Source organism: Anabrus simplex, chromosome 3 (assembly GCF_040414725.1).
Source record: "Anabrus simplex isolate iqAnaSimp1 chromosome 3, ASM4041472v1, whole genome shotgun sequence".
Classification (NCBI taxonomy): domain Eukaryota; kingdom Metazoa; phylum Arthropoda; class Insecta; order Orthoptera; family Tettigoniidae; genus Anabrus; species Anabrus simplex.
In genome coordinates, this window is record NC_090267.1 from 334,760,876 (window position 1) to 334,779,235 (window position 18,360).

General features: G+C 38.9%; 1 protein-coding gene across 2 annotated transcripts in view; it reads right to left on the bottom strand.

Moving 5' to 3' along the window:
• LOC136867305 (pre-mRNA-splicing factor 38B) overlaps positions 1-18,360 on the bottom strand; it is a 141,802-nt gene that overhangs the window by 110,786 nt on the left and 12,656 nt on the right. For both annotated transcript variants that reach the window (XM_067144458.2, XM_067144459.2), the window contains exons 3-4: positions 12,621-12,745; positions 6,517-6,668 (exon numbers count right to left, since the gene is read on the bottom strand). In XM_067144458.2, coding sequence (XP_067000559.1) covers positions 6,517-6,668; positions 12,621-12,745 — 277 coding nt within the window. The remainder of the gene's footprint in view (positions 1-6,516; positions 6,669-12,620; positions 12,746-18,360) is intronic.

Here is an 18,360-nt window from a genome sequence, read left to right on the forward strand (position 1 = left end):
AATTTTCCAACTAACTCATTCTTGATTGCCTGACTTTCGCCCCAGTGTGCCAATTTGGGCTGATCAGTTGGTCACTAGCACACCTACCAAGGCGCACTGCTAGTGCATGTAGTGGAGACCAATACACAGGCTACTTGGAACCTCCGGCAGTGCCAATGCACTATGAGAATCAGAATCCTTTACCAACTGATGGCCTAACAAGCATAGATTTTTGTAAGAGAGACCAATGAATTTACTTACTCAGAACAAATATATGAAGTTCCCTACTAGGAGAATCGAAATATTTTATCATGTTATTGACAATGCTGTACAGCTTGCAGTGGAGTGACAACAGCAGACAATGTACAACCACGCACGCATGCACGAAAAAAAACCCCCAGCTGATGCAGGAACACAGCATGCACATCTCCTAGAAATGAATTAGGCTGACTACAAATCTGACGTCAGATATGCAGCGAAGAAAAAGTAAATCAATGGTTGAAGTTAAATACAGTTGCCTTTTGTCGTGATGAGGTGCAAGTAAGGTGGTCAAAACATGTTGTCCTTTGAGCATGCTCCTAGAGTGACATTTTAAGGTTAGGCTATTAACTCAGCATGCAGCGTAATTATTATTGCCTTAAAGGCACATGGTAACTTCTAAGTAAATGGACTGAACACACACAGGTTGGACATTTTAAAATGGCAATTAATATTTCCATAGCACCTGATGAAAAAAGCGACAGCATCACTCTCTGTTCCCAGCAATAATAAGTAATGGTATACCATTAAATTCCATCTTGGCCTACACTGAAGTTGTACTGAAATCATGGCTCGATTTAACTACTATCTCACATCTCACACAATATTTACCACGCTTCATTTGACGGTGGATGTACCGATCTCAGCTCCCTATAATGTTGTACTAGTCAAAAGCCCTATTGGCAATAGTACAGCATCTCTTTGTTGTTATATAAATACTTCTCTATTAATACAGTAGAAACTCGATAATTCAAAATCCAGCCTAATTCGAAGAAGCTCTCGTTCCCGGAACTATGAGGTACGATTTTGCATGTTATTTAAACTGTTTAATTTGACCAAAATTCAGACATTTAATTCAAAACTGCCTTTAAAAAAAAACCACAGAGTATTAAATTAAAACTTTATCCATGTCATGATAGAACGCATCTTCTAAAACGTGTAGGGTAGCTTTGCACACTTTCACTCACTTCGGTATGTCTACAGTGAAATCGTAATTCTTTTCAATCAATCAATCAATCAATACTGATCTGCATTTAGGGCAGTCGCCCAGGTGGCAGATTCCCTATCTGTTGTTTTCCGAGCCTTTTCCTAAATGATTTCAAAGAAATTGGAAATTTATTGAACGTCTCCCTTGGTAAGTTATTCCAATCCCTAACTCCCCTTCCTATAAATGCATATTTGCCCCAATTTGTCCTCTTGAATTCCAACTTTATCTTCATATTGTGATCTTTCCTACTTTTATAAACGCCACTCAAACTTATTCGTCCACTAATGTCATTCCACGCCATCTCTCCGCTGACAGCTCGGAACATACCACTTATGATATAGATGTTGAATCCCTATGGGAATCTGAAATATTTGTTCCGAATGAGTAAATTTATAATACCAATATAAATGGTCCGTTATTGGACATTATAAATTTTCCGGCTAACTCATTCCTGGTTGCCAGCGTTTCGCCCTAGTGTGCTAGGCTGGGCTCATCAGTTGGTACCTAGCACACCTAACAAGACGCTGGCTAGTGCATATCATGGAGGCCACTGCATAGGCTAATTGTAGCCAACGGCAGTGCCAATACATTATGAGAGACTTTGTCTCATTATCAAAAATTGATGCCTGCTTGGCCATCAGATGATATAAATGTTGATTCCCATAGGGAATCTGAAATATTTGTTCCGAATGAGTAAATTTATAATACCAATATAAATGGTCCGTTATTGGACATTATACATTTTCCGGCTAACTCATTCCTGGTTGCCAGCGTTTCGCCCTCGTGTGCTAGGCTGGGCGTCTTGGTAGGTGTGCTAGGTACCAACTGATGAGCCCAGCCTAGCACACGAGAGCGAAACGCTGGCAACCAGGAATGAGTTAGCCGGAAAATTTATAATGTCCAATAACGGACCATTTATATTGGTATTACATACCACTTAGTCGAACAGCTCTTCTTCTTTCTCTCAATTCCTCCCAACCCAAACTTTGCAACATTTTTGTAACGCTACTCTTTTGTCGGAAATCACCCAGAACAAATCGAGCTGCTTTTCTTTGGATTTTTTCCAGTTCTTGAATCAGGTAATCCTGGTGAGGGTCCCATACACTGGAACCATACTTTAGTTAGGGTCTTACCAGAGACTTGTATGCCCTCTCTTTTACATCCTTACTACAACCCCTAAACACCCTCATAACCATGTGCAGAGATCTGTACCCTTTATTTACAATCCCAATTATGTGATAACCCCAATGAAGATCTTTCCTTATATTAACACCTAGATACTTACAATGATCCCCAAAAGGAACTTTCACCCCATCAACGCAGTAATTAAAACTGAGAGGACTTTTCCTATTTGTGAAACTCACAACCTGACTTTTAACCCCATTTATCAACATACCATTGCCTGCTGTCCATCTCACAACATTTTCTAGGTCACGCTGCAGTTGCTCACAATCTTGTAACTTATTTATTACTCTATAGAGAATAACATCATCCACAAAAAGCCTTACTTCCGATTCCACTCCTTTACTCATATCAGTGTTCTAAGGAATGCCACAATATCATGTGGCAGGCAGTGTGCGGAGTAGCAGAATCCGGGAGCACTAGCGATACCGACAGTTGGCGAAAAAGTGTGGCTCATACGTGGTAAATTCGTACGCACCGAATAATATTGTCAATGTTGAAGAAACTGCATTGTTTTTTAACGCCAAGCCCAAACGGACTTATGGTTTTAAAAGAGGGAAGTGCTAGCCGGGAAATCGTATAAGAGCGGGGGTCGTTGTACTGGGTCGCAATTTACACAGAAGCGAGAGACTCCCTTCCCTCGTCATACGAAAGTTCCATAAGCCACGATGTTTTAAGGGCGTCGGTCACCTTCCGTGCATGTACAAGGCACCTAAAAAATGCAAACAGTAGAGTAATCCAGAAAATAAAGCATTTGCACAGGGAGCCAGCATAATTTGTCCTCATCTTTGAATCGTGTGTTTTTTTCCTTTCGTTGCGTGAGGTTATGTTTGCCAGTAATTTATCCAAGAGTATTATTTGAATAATGTAAATGCACCTTGTTTGATACATTTCAGAAATAGTTTTTCCCTTGGCATTTGAAAGGTTTCAACTGTGAATCAAGGTGATTGCATGCATTAAGGGGTCTTAGAAAACTTAGTGACGCGGCAAGTGTTGGCATTTCTGAATTACGAGAGAAGTGCCACTGCAGGAAATCGTACAAGGACAGAGTCACTCTACTGCGTTGTAATGCAGATAGAAGTGAGAGACTTTCTCCCCTCGTCATAGGAAAGTTCGATAAGACACGATGTTTTAAGGGCATCAGGAAATTTCCGTGCAAGTACAGGGCATCTAAAATGCACACAGTACAGAAATCCAATTAATAAAGCACTAGCACAGGGGAGCCAGCATAGATTTCTTGTCATCTTTGAATCATACGTTTTTTGTTTCGTAGCGTGAGGTTGCGTTTGTCAGCGAGTTATCCAAGTGCATTATTTGAATATTGTAAATGCACCTCGTTGGATACATTTAGGAAATAGTGGTTTTTTTTTTTTTTTCCCCCATGGTATTTGAAAGGTTCAAAGTGTGAATCAAGGTTAATTGCATGCAGTAACGGGTCTTAGAATATTTTGTGACACAGCAAGGGCTGAATTACGAGTTGGCGGTTAAATCAAAATCATGTAATTTGAAGTCCGAATTTTGTGTTGCAACAACTTTGAACTAACAAGGTTTTACTGCAGTTTAAAAGGCTATATGTCTCCAGATCTTTTAGAAACGTTTTCTGAAATTTTTTCATATAATAACCACACTCCTGATTTTAGAAACTTAAAAGTGGTAAAAACAAAGTGGCCAATATGCGACTAAATACGGTATATTACTGACCTAGTAAACTAAAAATACAGCAAACTTCTTATAAATACATATAGTATTACAGACAATACCATTCAACAATTTCTAACTGAATTTGCATGAAAATACTGCTGAGGATTCACATAACCTAGAATACATGCACGCGCTTAACACGTTCGCGGCCGATAACGACACACATGCGTCATGACTCCACTTTCACTCAGTGCCGATGACGACACGTGCGTCACATTCCGCGCCAAATATTAAAGCTCGTATTTCTGCCAATATGTATGTAAACAAACAGACCTCTTATATGTGCATTATTAAGGTGTTATTAAACATATGCGCCATCCGGGCATCAGATCAATTGTTAGGTACAATCTCTGTAGCCATTACAAGTTGGCATACATTTCCGCTATGCCAAGAGGAAACAGTGAAGTTTCAGTACCTTCTCACCGGAAGAAACCCCGTCTTAGCGGGATAAACAGGCAATTTGCAATTAATGATGATAGTCTGGAAGCTCTCCTGAACGCTAGTGACAGTGACAGCAATGATAGTGACGACAGCGATGACAGTGTGAAAAGTGACTGTAGCCACCTGAGTGAGAATTTTAATCATGGATGTGTGTGTTGAGTGTCTACTCCCAATTCTCACATTACAGAAGATGAGGAAGACATAAATAATATCTCATCTCCAAATCTCCCGCCAAATAACATGGGCAATATTTCAGGGGCCATTTCTTGGAGTTCAGATTCGTCCTCAATGAAACAAACTTTATTCGTCGGCCGGGAATGAAGGTTCCACTGCCAAGTGACGCGAAACCTATTGATTGTTTTCGCTTGATTGCAGATGACAACTCGCTGAATAACACTGTAACTGAATGTAACGCATTTGCAGAAGAGTTATTTTTGCGAGGAAATGTCACTGTAGCATACTGTATGGACTACTGTAGTTACATTGAACAGCTTATGGAGTAATGTAAGTATACATTGTTCACACAGCAATAATAAGATTCTACTGCACAGTATTTTTGTGTGAAATGTTCAAAAACTTGTTTTTTTGTTGTAAAGAAATTCTACAATCAAACAAAACATTATTTTCCTCGTTCCACTTCATTACCAGTCATGACGCACATGCTGCGTCAAACGGCACCGAAGGTGAAAAACTCATCGGTAGTGCCGCTGACGCAGAGTGTGCGTCATGGCTCGTATGCACATAAATAATATTGAAATAATTAAAATAATAATCTAAAATGCATAAGGACACAGAAATGAACTCCTTTAAACAAAAAAAGTATTACGGTACCACGGTAATGGTTGCCGATATTCGAGCGGCCGCGAACGTGTTAACACATTGCTGACCGGATGCTTGAGCTTGTCACATACCCTGTGGACCGGACATTTTTCTACTAACCATGCTAGGGTGCACTTGATTATAAAGACGTTAATAAATATTAAACCAGTCAATATTTTATCTTTAAAGTTGGTATGGGTACTCTCCAATGCCCCTAGTAATTCTGGATCTGCCTTTACAAAACCATATTCAGCGTCAATTCCTAAAACATCATTAATGTTTACATCGTTGTCATCGCCAGAATCACTTGAATAAATAAGTACACTAGGTAAATTACGGCCTGTAGAGGCTTGAATATCGCTTCCGCTATCACTCTCACATTCAGTTTCCACTAATTCATTAGACTATTTCCATTTGAACGATCATCGGCATATAATTCTTCTAAAATATCGTCGTCAGCTAACACCGTATTCCGCGGGCGCTCCATCTTGTCATTGACTGAACCGGCAGGAAGAAAGTCGACGTTTCGAAACTAAATCAAAGAATAAAAGAGGCCGTGAATAAAAGAAAAGTGGCAGGTATACATCTACGATTTATTCTACTCAATGTGCACGTCCGAAATAGTTCAAGATATGGTCAAGAGATGTCACGGGAAGACCAAAAACAATGTTGTGAATAAAACCGAGATTTCTCGGGGCCCGTCACCTACCGCTGGCGAGCGTACTACGAGATTTCTCGGGGCCCGTCACCCATGTGTTAACAGATTCCTCATCCTTTACCAATATATAATTTGATCATATTATAAACTGCAAATAGCATCTTCTATACTTTACTATTCTGCCTACTTTTGAGACAACTCAGTAACTGCTAACCATCCATCTTGTAATCTGAGGGACAGTCATTGTCCTTTCCCAGACATCTATGCAGACTAGCAATCTTGTAAAGTCTGACAACTTATTCAGCCAATGTAAAATCAGCAAGATAAAAGAAGGTAAGCAGAAATTACCACACATTTTCTTCAGATATATGAGGCAGCAATTCAATCTACACCACAGAATATTTGTTGCAACATGTTTTAATGATTATTACACAAGGAATCCCACAAGCCAATAGGAACTAGGCAGAATAGAGACCTAGAGCCTACTTACCTGATGTACATAAAACCCAGACCTCGAATATAAGGCGAGTCTGGATGCGTGAGTAGCCCATTTACCTGCTTCCTAGTCAACTTGAGGGTGAACAGTTTGTAGAGCAGACAGTAGGCAGTGGACACGATGCCTCCCGCACCTACACCTCGTACCTGCAACACAAAGGAGCTTAAACGACAACTATTCAAAATGAAGTCGAAAGAAACAACAGAACACATGTGAATCATTCAATGTGAAATCAATACAGTTAGGTGGAATTTTCAACCTGATCTTTTTGAATTTCATGAAATGTGATAAGTGCATAGACTCTATAGATATTATGTAATTGTACAAAGTTGTAGCTCTCTAAGTCATGTACTTTATGAGGTACAGTTTCTACTGTACCTTTTATCTAAATATAATTTAGGTCATTCTGCCACTGAACAATAGCCCACCTGGTGGCCATGATCGTTAAAGCATCAAAGTCTATAACTGCACTGAATGGTGGAAAGTTCTCAACTTTAATTAGATAGCATCAATGCGGATACCTAATAATGAAGTTTATCAGAGTTGCAAATATCTGTCGAGTCTGTGTTCATTATTGCCCGTCATATCAGAGTTTTACTGTATGTTATTTTTGTTAGTATTGCACAGGGAGCCAAAACTATAATTTGAGGGACATACGATTTTTCTTGCTTCATATTTCTTTTCATTTCTCACTCCACAGTATTATGTGGTTGTTGTCATTTGAGTCATCAGTCCATAGACTGGTTTGATGCAACTCTCCATGCCACAAAATTCTGTGCTAACCTTTTCATTTTTTACGTAACTACTACATTCTACATCTACTCCAATTTGCTCGTCATATTCATACCTTGGTCTACCCCTACCATTCTTACCGTCTACACTTCCCTCAAAAAACCAACTGACTGGGCGAGTTGGTCGTGCGGTTAGGAGCGCGCAGCTGTGAGCTCGCATCCAGGAGATAGTGGGTTCAAACCCCACTGTCGGCAGACCTGAAAATGCTTTTCCGTGGTTTCCAATTTTCACACCAGGCAAATGCTAGGGCTGTACCTTAATTAAGGTCACGGCCGCTTCCTTTCCATTCCTAGGCCTATCCTGTTCCATCATCGCCATAAGACCTATCTGTGTCGGTGCAAAAAAACCCACAACTGAACAGGTCCTGGGTGATTTGGATGTGTCCTATCTATTCTTCTCGTCAAATTTAGCCAAATAGATCTCCTCTAATCAATTCAATTTGGTATCTCTTCATTCGTGATTCGATCTATCCACCTTCACCTTCGGCATTCTTCTGTAACACTACATTTCAAAAACTTCTATTCTCTTTCTTTTTGAGCTAGTTATCATCCATGTTTCACTTCCATACAATGCCATGTTGCATACAAAAGTCTTTCAAAACATCTTTCTAATTCCTACACCAATGTTCGAGGTGAGAAAATTTATTTTCTTAAGAAAGGCCTTTCCTTGCTTGTGCTAGTCTCATTTTATGTCCTTACTATTAGTAATTTCTCGCTAGATTTGGAAATGGCGGTATTTCAAACGCGAATTCTTGAGGAAACTCAACCGTGCGACGAGGCAACGGGAGAATCCCCCGAATTCATTCACTGACAACACGTACTGATCAGATCAGCTAATATTACACGAGCGATCAATGTTCAGCTTGTCACCACCAAACAACACTTCCTCCTTACTATTAGTAAGTAGTAACAATATTCATCTACTTCCTTTAAGACATCACTTCCTAATTTAATATTTCCTCCATCACCTGAATTTGTTCGACTGCATTCCATTACTTTTGTTTTGGATTTATTTATTTTCATCCTGTACTCCTTCCCCAAGACTCTGTCCATAGCATCCAGCAATTTCTCCAGATCTTCTGCAGTCTCAGATAAAATAACAATATCATCGGCAAATCCCAGGGTTTTGATCTTCTCTTCTTGGATTGTGGGTCTTTTTCCAAGTTCTTCTTCGATTTCCTTTACCACCTGTTCTATATAAACACTGAAAGGGGAGGTGGGGGAGTCAAATTGGAGCCTTGCCTCACTCCTTACTAGATTGCTTACTCTTTTTCAAAGCCCCTGATTCTCATCACCACAGACAGATATTTTTTTACAATCTGCTTTACGTCACACCGATACAGATCGGTCTTATGGTGAAGATGGGATAGGAAAGGGCTAGAAGTTGGAAGAAAGTGGCCTTAATTAAGGTACAGCCCCGGCAGTTGCCTGGTGTGAAAATGGGATACCACGGAAAACCATCTTCAGGGCTGCTGATAGTGGGGTTAGAACCCACTACCTCCCGGATACAAGCTCACACCGGCGCGCCGCTAACTGCATGGCCAACTCGCTCGGTTGACAGATTTTTATACAGACTGTAGATAATTCTTCACTGTCGGTATCTGATCCCGATCACCTTCAGAATCTCAAATAGCTTGATCCAATCCACATTATTGAATGCTTTTTCTAGATCTACGAACGCCATGTACGGGGGCTTGTCCTTAATTCGGTACTCTAAGATCACACGTAAAGCCAGGATTGCTTCACGTGTTAATAAGTTTCTTCTGAAGCCAAATTGATCGCCTCCCAACTCAGTTTCTACTTGTCTTTCCATTCTTCTGTAAACAATACGTGTTAGAATTTTGCAGGCATGAGATACTAAACTAATGGTGCGGTAGTTTTCACACTTGTCAGCACCGGCTTTCTTGTGAACAGGTATAACTACATTCTGCTGAAAATTGGATGGCACTTCTCCTGTATCATACATCTTACACACCAAATGTAATCAGCTCACCATGCTGGTGTCCGGCTCCATGGCTAAATGGTTAGCGTGCTGGCCTTTGGTCACAGGGGTCCTGGGTTCATTATCTTAATGTTTGCATTCTCTAATAACCCTTTTTATATAAATACCGAAATATTTTCAACCCAATTCCTGGCAGGGTCGGGAATTATAACCATAATTGGTTAATTTCGCTGGCAAGGGGGCTGGGTGTATGTGTAGGTCACCTATGGGTGTCAAATCAAAAGACCTGCATCTGGTGAGCCGAACTTGTCCTCGGACACTCCCGGCACTAAAAGCCATACGCCATTTCATTTACCATGTTGGTTCCTCCTAAGGCAGTCAGTAATTCAGAGGGAATGCCATCAATTCCAGGTGTCTTGTTCCTATTTAGGTCTCTCAAAGCTGTTGAATTCTGTCCTCAAAATTGGGTCTCCCATTTCATCACCATCAACAATCTCTTCTTGTTACAGAACCTTATTATCTACCTCTGTACCTTGATACAACTGTTGTATATGTTCCTGCCATCTTTCTGCCTTGTCTTCTTTCCCTAGAAGTGGCTAGTTTTCCTTTCTCCAAAGGTTTCCTTGATTTTCCTGTTTGCAGCATCTTCCTCTCCTAGGACCATACAACCTTTAACATCCTTGCACTTCTCTTTCAGCCGTTCTTACTTAGCTCTCCTGCACTTTCTACCCATTTTATTCTTTAATCACCTGTATTCTTTTCTGCCGTTATCATTTTTTGCATTCTTGCACTTTTGCTGTTCAATCAGGACTATATCTCCTGTGTTATCCACTGATTCTTAGTTGATCTTTCCTTGCTTCCTAACCTATCTTCAGCAGCCTTAATGACATTCTTCACAACTGTCCATTCTTCCCCTATCGTGTTTCCTTCAGCCTTTTCATTTAGTCATCATGCAACATGTTCCTTGAAATAATTCCTCACACTCTTTTCTTTCAACTTGTCTAGATTCCATCTCCTTGCATTCCTTCCTTTTTTTCAATTTCTTCAACTTCAGATGGCATTTCATGACCAAGTTATGGCCACAGTCCCCGAGTTAAAATAAGAAAAGGATCGGTCACAAACAAAATTTATTATTGCATTAAATAAAACAAACCTCTTTTCTTTCTTTTCATTTTGACAAAAGGCACAGTTAGCGCACGTGCTTCTGATGATGTTTGACTGAAAATCTAGGTCAGATAAAAACTTGCAGAATGCATCATCATCGAAGTGGCGACTTTTTAGCAGCTATCTTGTAAACTTTTATTATTCAGAATACGTTTTAGTAATGTTTTCTTTCCACACGATTCCAAAATACAGCTTGACTGAAGTGAGTTTGTCAGTTGCATATGTATTTGATCCTACAACCCAACCTAGGGCACAAACAATAAGAGCCTATCCACAAGCATTACTCACCTGATACACAGAATCTATTCTATAATTAACTAACTTTTAAAAATATAAATGGAAACCTAAACAACACTAATTCAATTTTGCCTAGTCAAACTTCCATTCAATTTCTTTTTTTAACAATTCACTTGAGCAAATAATACAGCTCATTAACGGTAATGCTCAGTGAATGCCCTCCAAAGCTTCACCTAACGTCCGATTCGTTCCACCCCATCTTTTTTTTTTGAAATATGCATGAAATAGATCCCTTGTATTGCATGCATAAAGCGATTTATTATTTTTGTTGCAGTTATGGAAGCTGAACTGTAAACGAACCAATTCCTTACTAATAAAGACAAAATTAAAATCCTCCAGAAAATGGACTGGCATTTGCAACTCTAAGTGCGCAGAGATGGTGCGAATCAAGACCGACTTGCACGAATGTTGAAACAAGACCAAGTACATTCCAAAACTCGCACCTTCGAGTTTCGACTCAATCACTTGAGATGGTCGAATTTTTGTCGGATTCAAAATGGGGGCCAAAGAAATTTCCTTGCAGTCGCACATTGCCACATGTAACCTCTAATATATTGTATAAGAGAGTGACTAGAAAATGATGTTAATAACCCACTGGTCAAAATAAAGGGCTTCTGCTAAGATTTGTTTTAGAAAGTGTGTGATCTTCAATAATACGATGATATTTTTATGGGCCCCCATGCAAATGTTTTCATATTTGTTGTCTGGTGTTTTTCACTGTTATTTTTAAGCCCCAGGAGAAAAGGTTTCCATACTTTTCTCTCATGTTTTTCACACCTATTGATACTCTGCTCTCATCTTCAGAAATGGTAGATATAGTTTTCACTGTATTTGTGAATATATAATGTAAAATGTTCTCATGCCAGGAAGAAAAAAATCGTGTTAAGTACTTCCATATCACTGTTCGATAGTTTATACTTGTGTATTCAGCAGAACGTTCTTCTGCTTAACGTTATTTTTCCTCATCCCCTGCAGAAACGTCTTAACGAGGTTGTACTGTATTAATACTATGTGGGAAACATATTCTCGACAAAGATATTCCTGGAATTTCCAAATAATAATAATAATAATAATAATAATAATAATAATAATAATAATAATAATAATAATAATAATAATAATGTGTGTTTAACATCCCCTCAACTCCTATCAGTCTAATGATATGTGTGGAATACCAAAAAGTTTCCCTGAAAAGGCATTCTTTAAATTGTCAGTAAATCTACTGAAATGGATCTCTCATATCAAATTACCATCAAATTCCAAACAACTGAGTTAGGATTTGATCCTACAACCCAACCTAGGGCACAAACAATAAGAGCCTATCCACCAGCACTGCTCACCTGGTACACAGAATCCATTCTATAATTAATTAACTTTTTAAAATATAATTGGAAACCTAAACAACACTAATTCAATTTTGCCTAGTCAAACTTCCATTCAATTTCTTTTTTTTAACAATTTGCTTTACGTTGCACCGACACAGATAGGTTTTATGGTGACAACAGGATAGAAAAGGCATAGGAGTGGAAAGGAAGAGGTTGTGGCCTTAAGTAAGGTACAGCCCCGCATTTGCCTGGTGTGAAAATGGGAAACCACAGATATCTTCAGGGCTGCCGACAGTAGGGTTCGAACCCCGGATGCAAGCTCAAAGCTGCGCGCCCCTAACCACACGGCCAACTCGCCCAGTCCCTTTCGAAATCAGTCCTATAGCACTATTATTTGTAATTCAGAAAACTTCTCCAAAAAAGTGAACTATCAATAAATTATCAGAATTATGCTGAATGCAGGTAAAAACCTGTATACACTTCCCAAGTAAGAACAATCTGGAAACTTGTCAGAATATGGGCTAACTGGTACTATGATAGCTGAAGTAATTATTATATTAAGAATATGTGATAACTCACCCCTCCACACATGCCCGTCTGGCCTGCTGTCTTGCGGCTTCCCTTTTCCCATGGCTCCAAATGAGTGACCTTGTAGTAGATCTCGTCTATTACCTCGTGGTATGTCTTCAATTCGTACAAATTAACTGAAAAAATTTAAAATTCTTAACAGATATACAGTAGTTTCAAGATAGAAGTGATTCCAATATCAGATAAAACTTGGAAGTAAATAACATAAGTAGAAAGGTGGCATAAACTTTTAAAATTGTAAATATCATTGTAGATAAATGTTTCATCTCCTTTATTTAACCCCTCAGCAATGGAGAACGTTTGAGTGCCGCTTTACCCAGCGGACAGAGGTGATTCAGATGTGAGCACTGCGAAAATGCAGCGATTTCTTTAAAAATTCACTGTTACAACAGTTTAGCTCAGATTATTTTGAAATGTTTACAGTAGAGTTGTAGTTTACATTCATTAACTTAATATTTACCTTATAGTGTAGAAATAGAGAATAGATCTTCCACATTTTGTACGGAATGAAAGTAATGTTCTTGTATTTGCCTAGGTTGTTTCACAATGCAATGAAAAGGACGGTAATCGTTGCCTTGGGAAATTTGAGCAGAAGAACCGTGAACAATAGTTCAAAGATTCATTTAGCATAAATCCCAGTTTAATGGGACGATTACTTCATGAGAAAGAGGGGGTATAATTTGGCATATTTTGTCGTCCATTACTTGGCCGTGCTTATCATGCCTTCCCATTCCTTATGTTGTGTGTCTACTCTCACTTTGCTCAGCTCAGTCTGGTGTAGTGCTGTTATCATCTGATTTATTAAAACTTACTTACTTCTCTTTCATTCAAACCGCACTGTGCCATGCTTCTGCACCACACAATATTGTATTTCAAAGTGACAGTGAGTGAAGTAATGAGTTGTAAGAGATTTCAAGGCGTTAAAAGAATTATAGGAATTCTCACTAGATGATGTCAACATTCATATCAGGGAAGAAATGGTGATTTATGCTATCAATCTACATAAGGAAACATCCTGTAATGAAACGTACATCTGCTAGAATGCAGCAGAACTCTGGCCCTATATGCTCTCACGCGGAAAGAGGTCAGACTATTTCAAACATTTTACAAAGGAGAAACATTGATTTGGGCTGATTCATACAGGGAAGGCAGAGATCTTCTCCTTCAAAGATATACCATTTCCATCTTGAAAACTTGAAAACTTTACAAGCTACAACAAAATGAATTTAGGCCAGCAGGTGTCTATATCATGCATGGAGGTCGGCAGTATGTGAAGAAAATGAGGTCTATATGTCGTATGGAGGTCGACGTCAAGGGGTTAAATGTATCGTATTTTCAGCCCCCTTCACTTCTAATCAATCATTATGTTCCAGTCTACCATTTTTTCCAATTAAGATGAATCCCAAGTTCTATCCTCTTGTTGATTTCCATACCTAGTATTGAATTCTTTAGTCTGGTTCCATGACTATAGTGTTAGCATGCAGGGCCTTTTGACAGGTCCCGGGTTTGATTCCCGGCTGGGTAGGAGATTTTAGCTTTCAGTGGTTAATTCCTTTGGCTCGGGTGTTTGTGCCGCCTTCATCATTAAAACTTATCTTGGGTAGGGCCACATCTTCAGACATGAAGGTCACCTACGAGCTGCCAAATCGAAAGACTGGCACCAGGCCCCTGTGGAGACAACATGTCATTTTTATTATTGTTATTATTATTGAATTCTCTATTAGGTCTGAAATAGCAGAAATTCTTCACAGCTTCAATATCCTTGTTACTCGTTTGCAATGCTCCCTATTCTTCTCTTGTCAATTCTTTTGTTTTGCTTTTCTACACACTGATCCTTATTCTCTACTTTTCAATCTTCCCTTTTACTGCATCCAGTTGTTCTTACACTTTTCTTTCATACAATATCATCAACAGTAACACTGAGGTCATTATTCTACCTCCATACACTCCTGGCCTAATGAACAGAATTATAAATCAGTAAAGGTGACAGTATACCACCATGATTCAGTCAAATTTCAATTTCAAACTACCTTGTTTTGCCCACTTGTGTCTTGACACAATTGGAACATTTGTAGTACACAGAAATGATTCTATCATTTATACAGTTCTTTTTCAGTATCTTTCTGAATTAGATTTCCAAAATTTTTGTTCCGGGGGTACTATCACAGCCAGTGGCGATGGGCCCTTAGGGGCACAGGGGCATGTGCCCTGTCAAGTTTTTGCACTCAGAATTTCGGGAAATAATTTATAATTTAGTTGGGCTAAAGCCGAACAACAGAAATATTTCTACATATATTATCATGACAAAATGTTATATCGTATAAAATGTATTTCATTATAAAGCCTGTATTGTCGTACGTATACTTTAAAGGTATGGTCAAATGTTCCACCTTTACAATACTAAAAGTTTTATTATTTAATTATTTAAATAACATTTTAAAAATATAACGGAACATGTTTCATCTATCTTGTAGACACCATCAGCCGAAAAGTTTCAAGATCAAGCACAAAGGACAAGGACAAGAAACAACACATTAAAATAATTCGGATTGCCGAATGCGTCAGTTAAAATAGTGAAGAATGTGCTGGAATGTTGAGCATAACACTTGGATACAGTTAAAAATGAAATTAAAAAATTGTACACATGAGATGATTCAGTAAAATTGGCATTAGAGTCCTTCTTGACTTGATGGTGCTGTGTTGATGGACAGTATTCCGATGTGTCGGTAAAAACTTGATAAGGAGCATAATGTTTAGTTTCAGTAGAATAAAGACGATCGAATAACGTGATAAACATGAGTGAGGATTCCAGTAAAAAGATATTGAGATCGTCTTATTGGCGTGATGATGTTGACAATTCTTGTTAAAAAATAATTGGGTGGAATATCTGATCGTAGTATCGTGTGTGGAATGTGCAGTGGAGGGCCGTTCTCGCCTACCCAAGAATAACTAGCTCGGCGTGGTATGGATGTTTGTGGCTAATGATGTCTACAAGATAGATGAAACATATTCCGTTATATTTTAAAAATGTTATTCAAATAATTAAATAATAAAACTTTTAGTATTGTAAAGGTGGAACATTTGATCACACCTTTAAAAAAAAAGTTATATTCTTAACTGGATTACGGATTTTGGTAGGTATTTAAACCCACAATGTCTTTAAGCACAAAGAGAGGATACCTTTTTTATTTAAAGAGACAAGCTGTGGCTGTCAGTGCGACAATGACTGCAGGAGCCTTGCGAGACGAGTGGCAGGCGAACTTCGCAGCTCTGAGCACTAGACCGTCTTGTGCCCAAAAGACACGCCTGCGCTTTAGAACACAGTATTTGAAGATGGTGAACATCCATGACAGCTGTGGGCTTGTGTGGGTGAGCGGGCGACGGGGAGTACTTCAGGTTGGGCACTCAGATCCTTGAGGACTTCTGCAGCTCATACGCATAGAGCAAATAACAGATCACGAGAAATAACCACGCTTTACAAACATCAGTGTAGCCAATTCACCAATTCTGTAACTAAAGTAAATCTAATATTATTTTAGTCTTGTTTATTTAAAAAATGTGTTCATATCGCTCCTGCAAGGATTTAGTTGTTTTCAGATGTTTGAATTATTAAATTAAGTTATCTTAAATGAGGTTACCGTGTTTCTATATCAGATATAATAAGTTATATCAGATAACCAAGAGACCAATAATTAGCAACAGTAACATTTTGTTCCGGCACTTACACACGTTCTCTTTTGCTCGAAGTGCTACTGTTAAGTTAGTTACAAAAACACTGGGTGTGACGTGAATTCTCTTCAGTGTTATATTTTGTGTATTTCTGTGCTTGTTTATTTTAAAACGAATAAAGTCAGTGAGTTAATTGGAAAGCAATTAAATTTTGAGACAAGAGTTCGTGCCAAGAGTTTAGGACCACCGCGACCTGATATGATTATTGTGGAGCGGACGGAGGGAAAAAACAAGAATTTCAACAGAAAATGAAATAGTGGTATGTATGCTAAAGCGAAATGGTTATGTGGATGCGAAGAGAGAAATTCGTTTTTTTGTTTTCCTTGCATTCTATTCAGTGGTGACGATGTGTGGAGCACAACAGGTGTCAAAGATTTAAAGCATTTGAATGAAAAACTGAAAAAAACACAGCGAATCGAAGAAACATTTAAACAACGAAATGGATCTCACACTTCTAGGTGAGCTGGACATAAGGATGCAACTTGATAGTGGGTACAGACTTTTACTTCGTCAACAGCATGAACAGGTCGACAAAAATAGATATATCTTATCTCGTCTGATTGATTGTGTAAAATTCTGTGGTGTGTTTGAACTTGCGCTCCGTGGCCATGATGAATCAACCGATTCAAACAATCCTGGAATATTTAGCGGTTTAGTTGACTTTGTAGCTAGCTTGGATATCGCAATGAAAGAACATTTAGAATCTGCAACAGTTTTTAAGGGTACGTCAAAGACGATACAGAACGATATACTACATGCTATGCTCGAAGTATGTCACACTTTTATAATGAAAGAAATCAGTGCTGCTAATTACTTAGCCGTCCAAGCAGATGAAACAACCGACAATGCAATGAAAATGCAGGTGGTGCTTATATTTCGCTGTCACATAAATGACGAAATACATGAGCGGTTTTGGGGTTTCTTTCTGGCATCCACTCATACAGCTGAAGGTATAAGCTCTGTGATTTTTAGTGAACTAAGTAAGTTGGGTATTGACAAAACCCCTGAAAAACTAATTTGTCAAACATTTGATGGGGCTAGTATAACGAGCGGTGCGCAGACTGGTGTACAAGCACGCATAAAGGAAGTATATAATGCAGTTAATTTTGTTCTTCATTGTTATGCTCATGTAGGAAATTTGATTATGCAGAAAGCCACGTCCGATATAAAAGAAGTGAAGATATTTTTCAGTAATAATCAGGGAATTTCCTCCTTTTTCAGTTGCTCTAGTAAACAGACCGAACTACTAGATACAGCTGAAATGCGCCACTTGCCGAAAGCAGGTCCAAAGCGTTGGAACTTTCAGACCCGCATTGTCAATACAGTGTTTGAAAACAGAGATGTCCTGATTGAATTGAATGCTTCCAAACAATATCTGAAACAGAGACAGATCAAAACACTGTAGGACAAGCTTCTGGATTTATCAGCTTACTGATCGAAGCTAACTTCATATATTGGCTGCATTTCTTCCATAGAGGGATGCCTCATATTGATACACTGTTCTCCCAAATTCAGATGAATAATAGTGACCCTGTCTTGGTATCTGATTTAGAGGAAACTGATGACTATGAAGCTCCAGTTCCACCTAAGTGGCAGCGAACGTTCCAGCAACGAAAACGAATTGCTGCTTTGGAAACATGTGATACTATTTTACTGCCAACCTTTTTGGGTATCAGGTTTTGGAGAATTTTGTACTCGCTTTCCGGAAAAAGATTTCGCGTCAACCATAAACACGTACCCGAAAGTGAACAAAGCCAGGCTCAGGACCGAACTTGAAGTGTTATATTCCAGGGTAGACGTGCGTGCGGCAGATGGTGCTGCGGCGCTTTTGCAATTTTTCTGCGCAACAATATGCAAGGCACGTTCAATGAATGCGTTAGGTTACTGAGCATCATTGTTACAATCCCGATGTCGACAGTGGAAAGTGAAAGGTGTTTCTCTACTCTAAATCGAATAAAGATCTTCTTGAGGAATACGATGAGCCAAGACAGACTTTCAATTG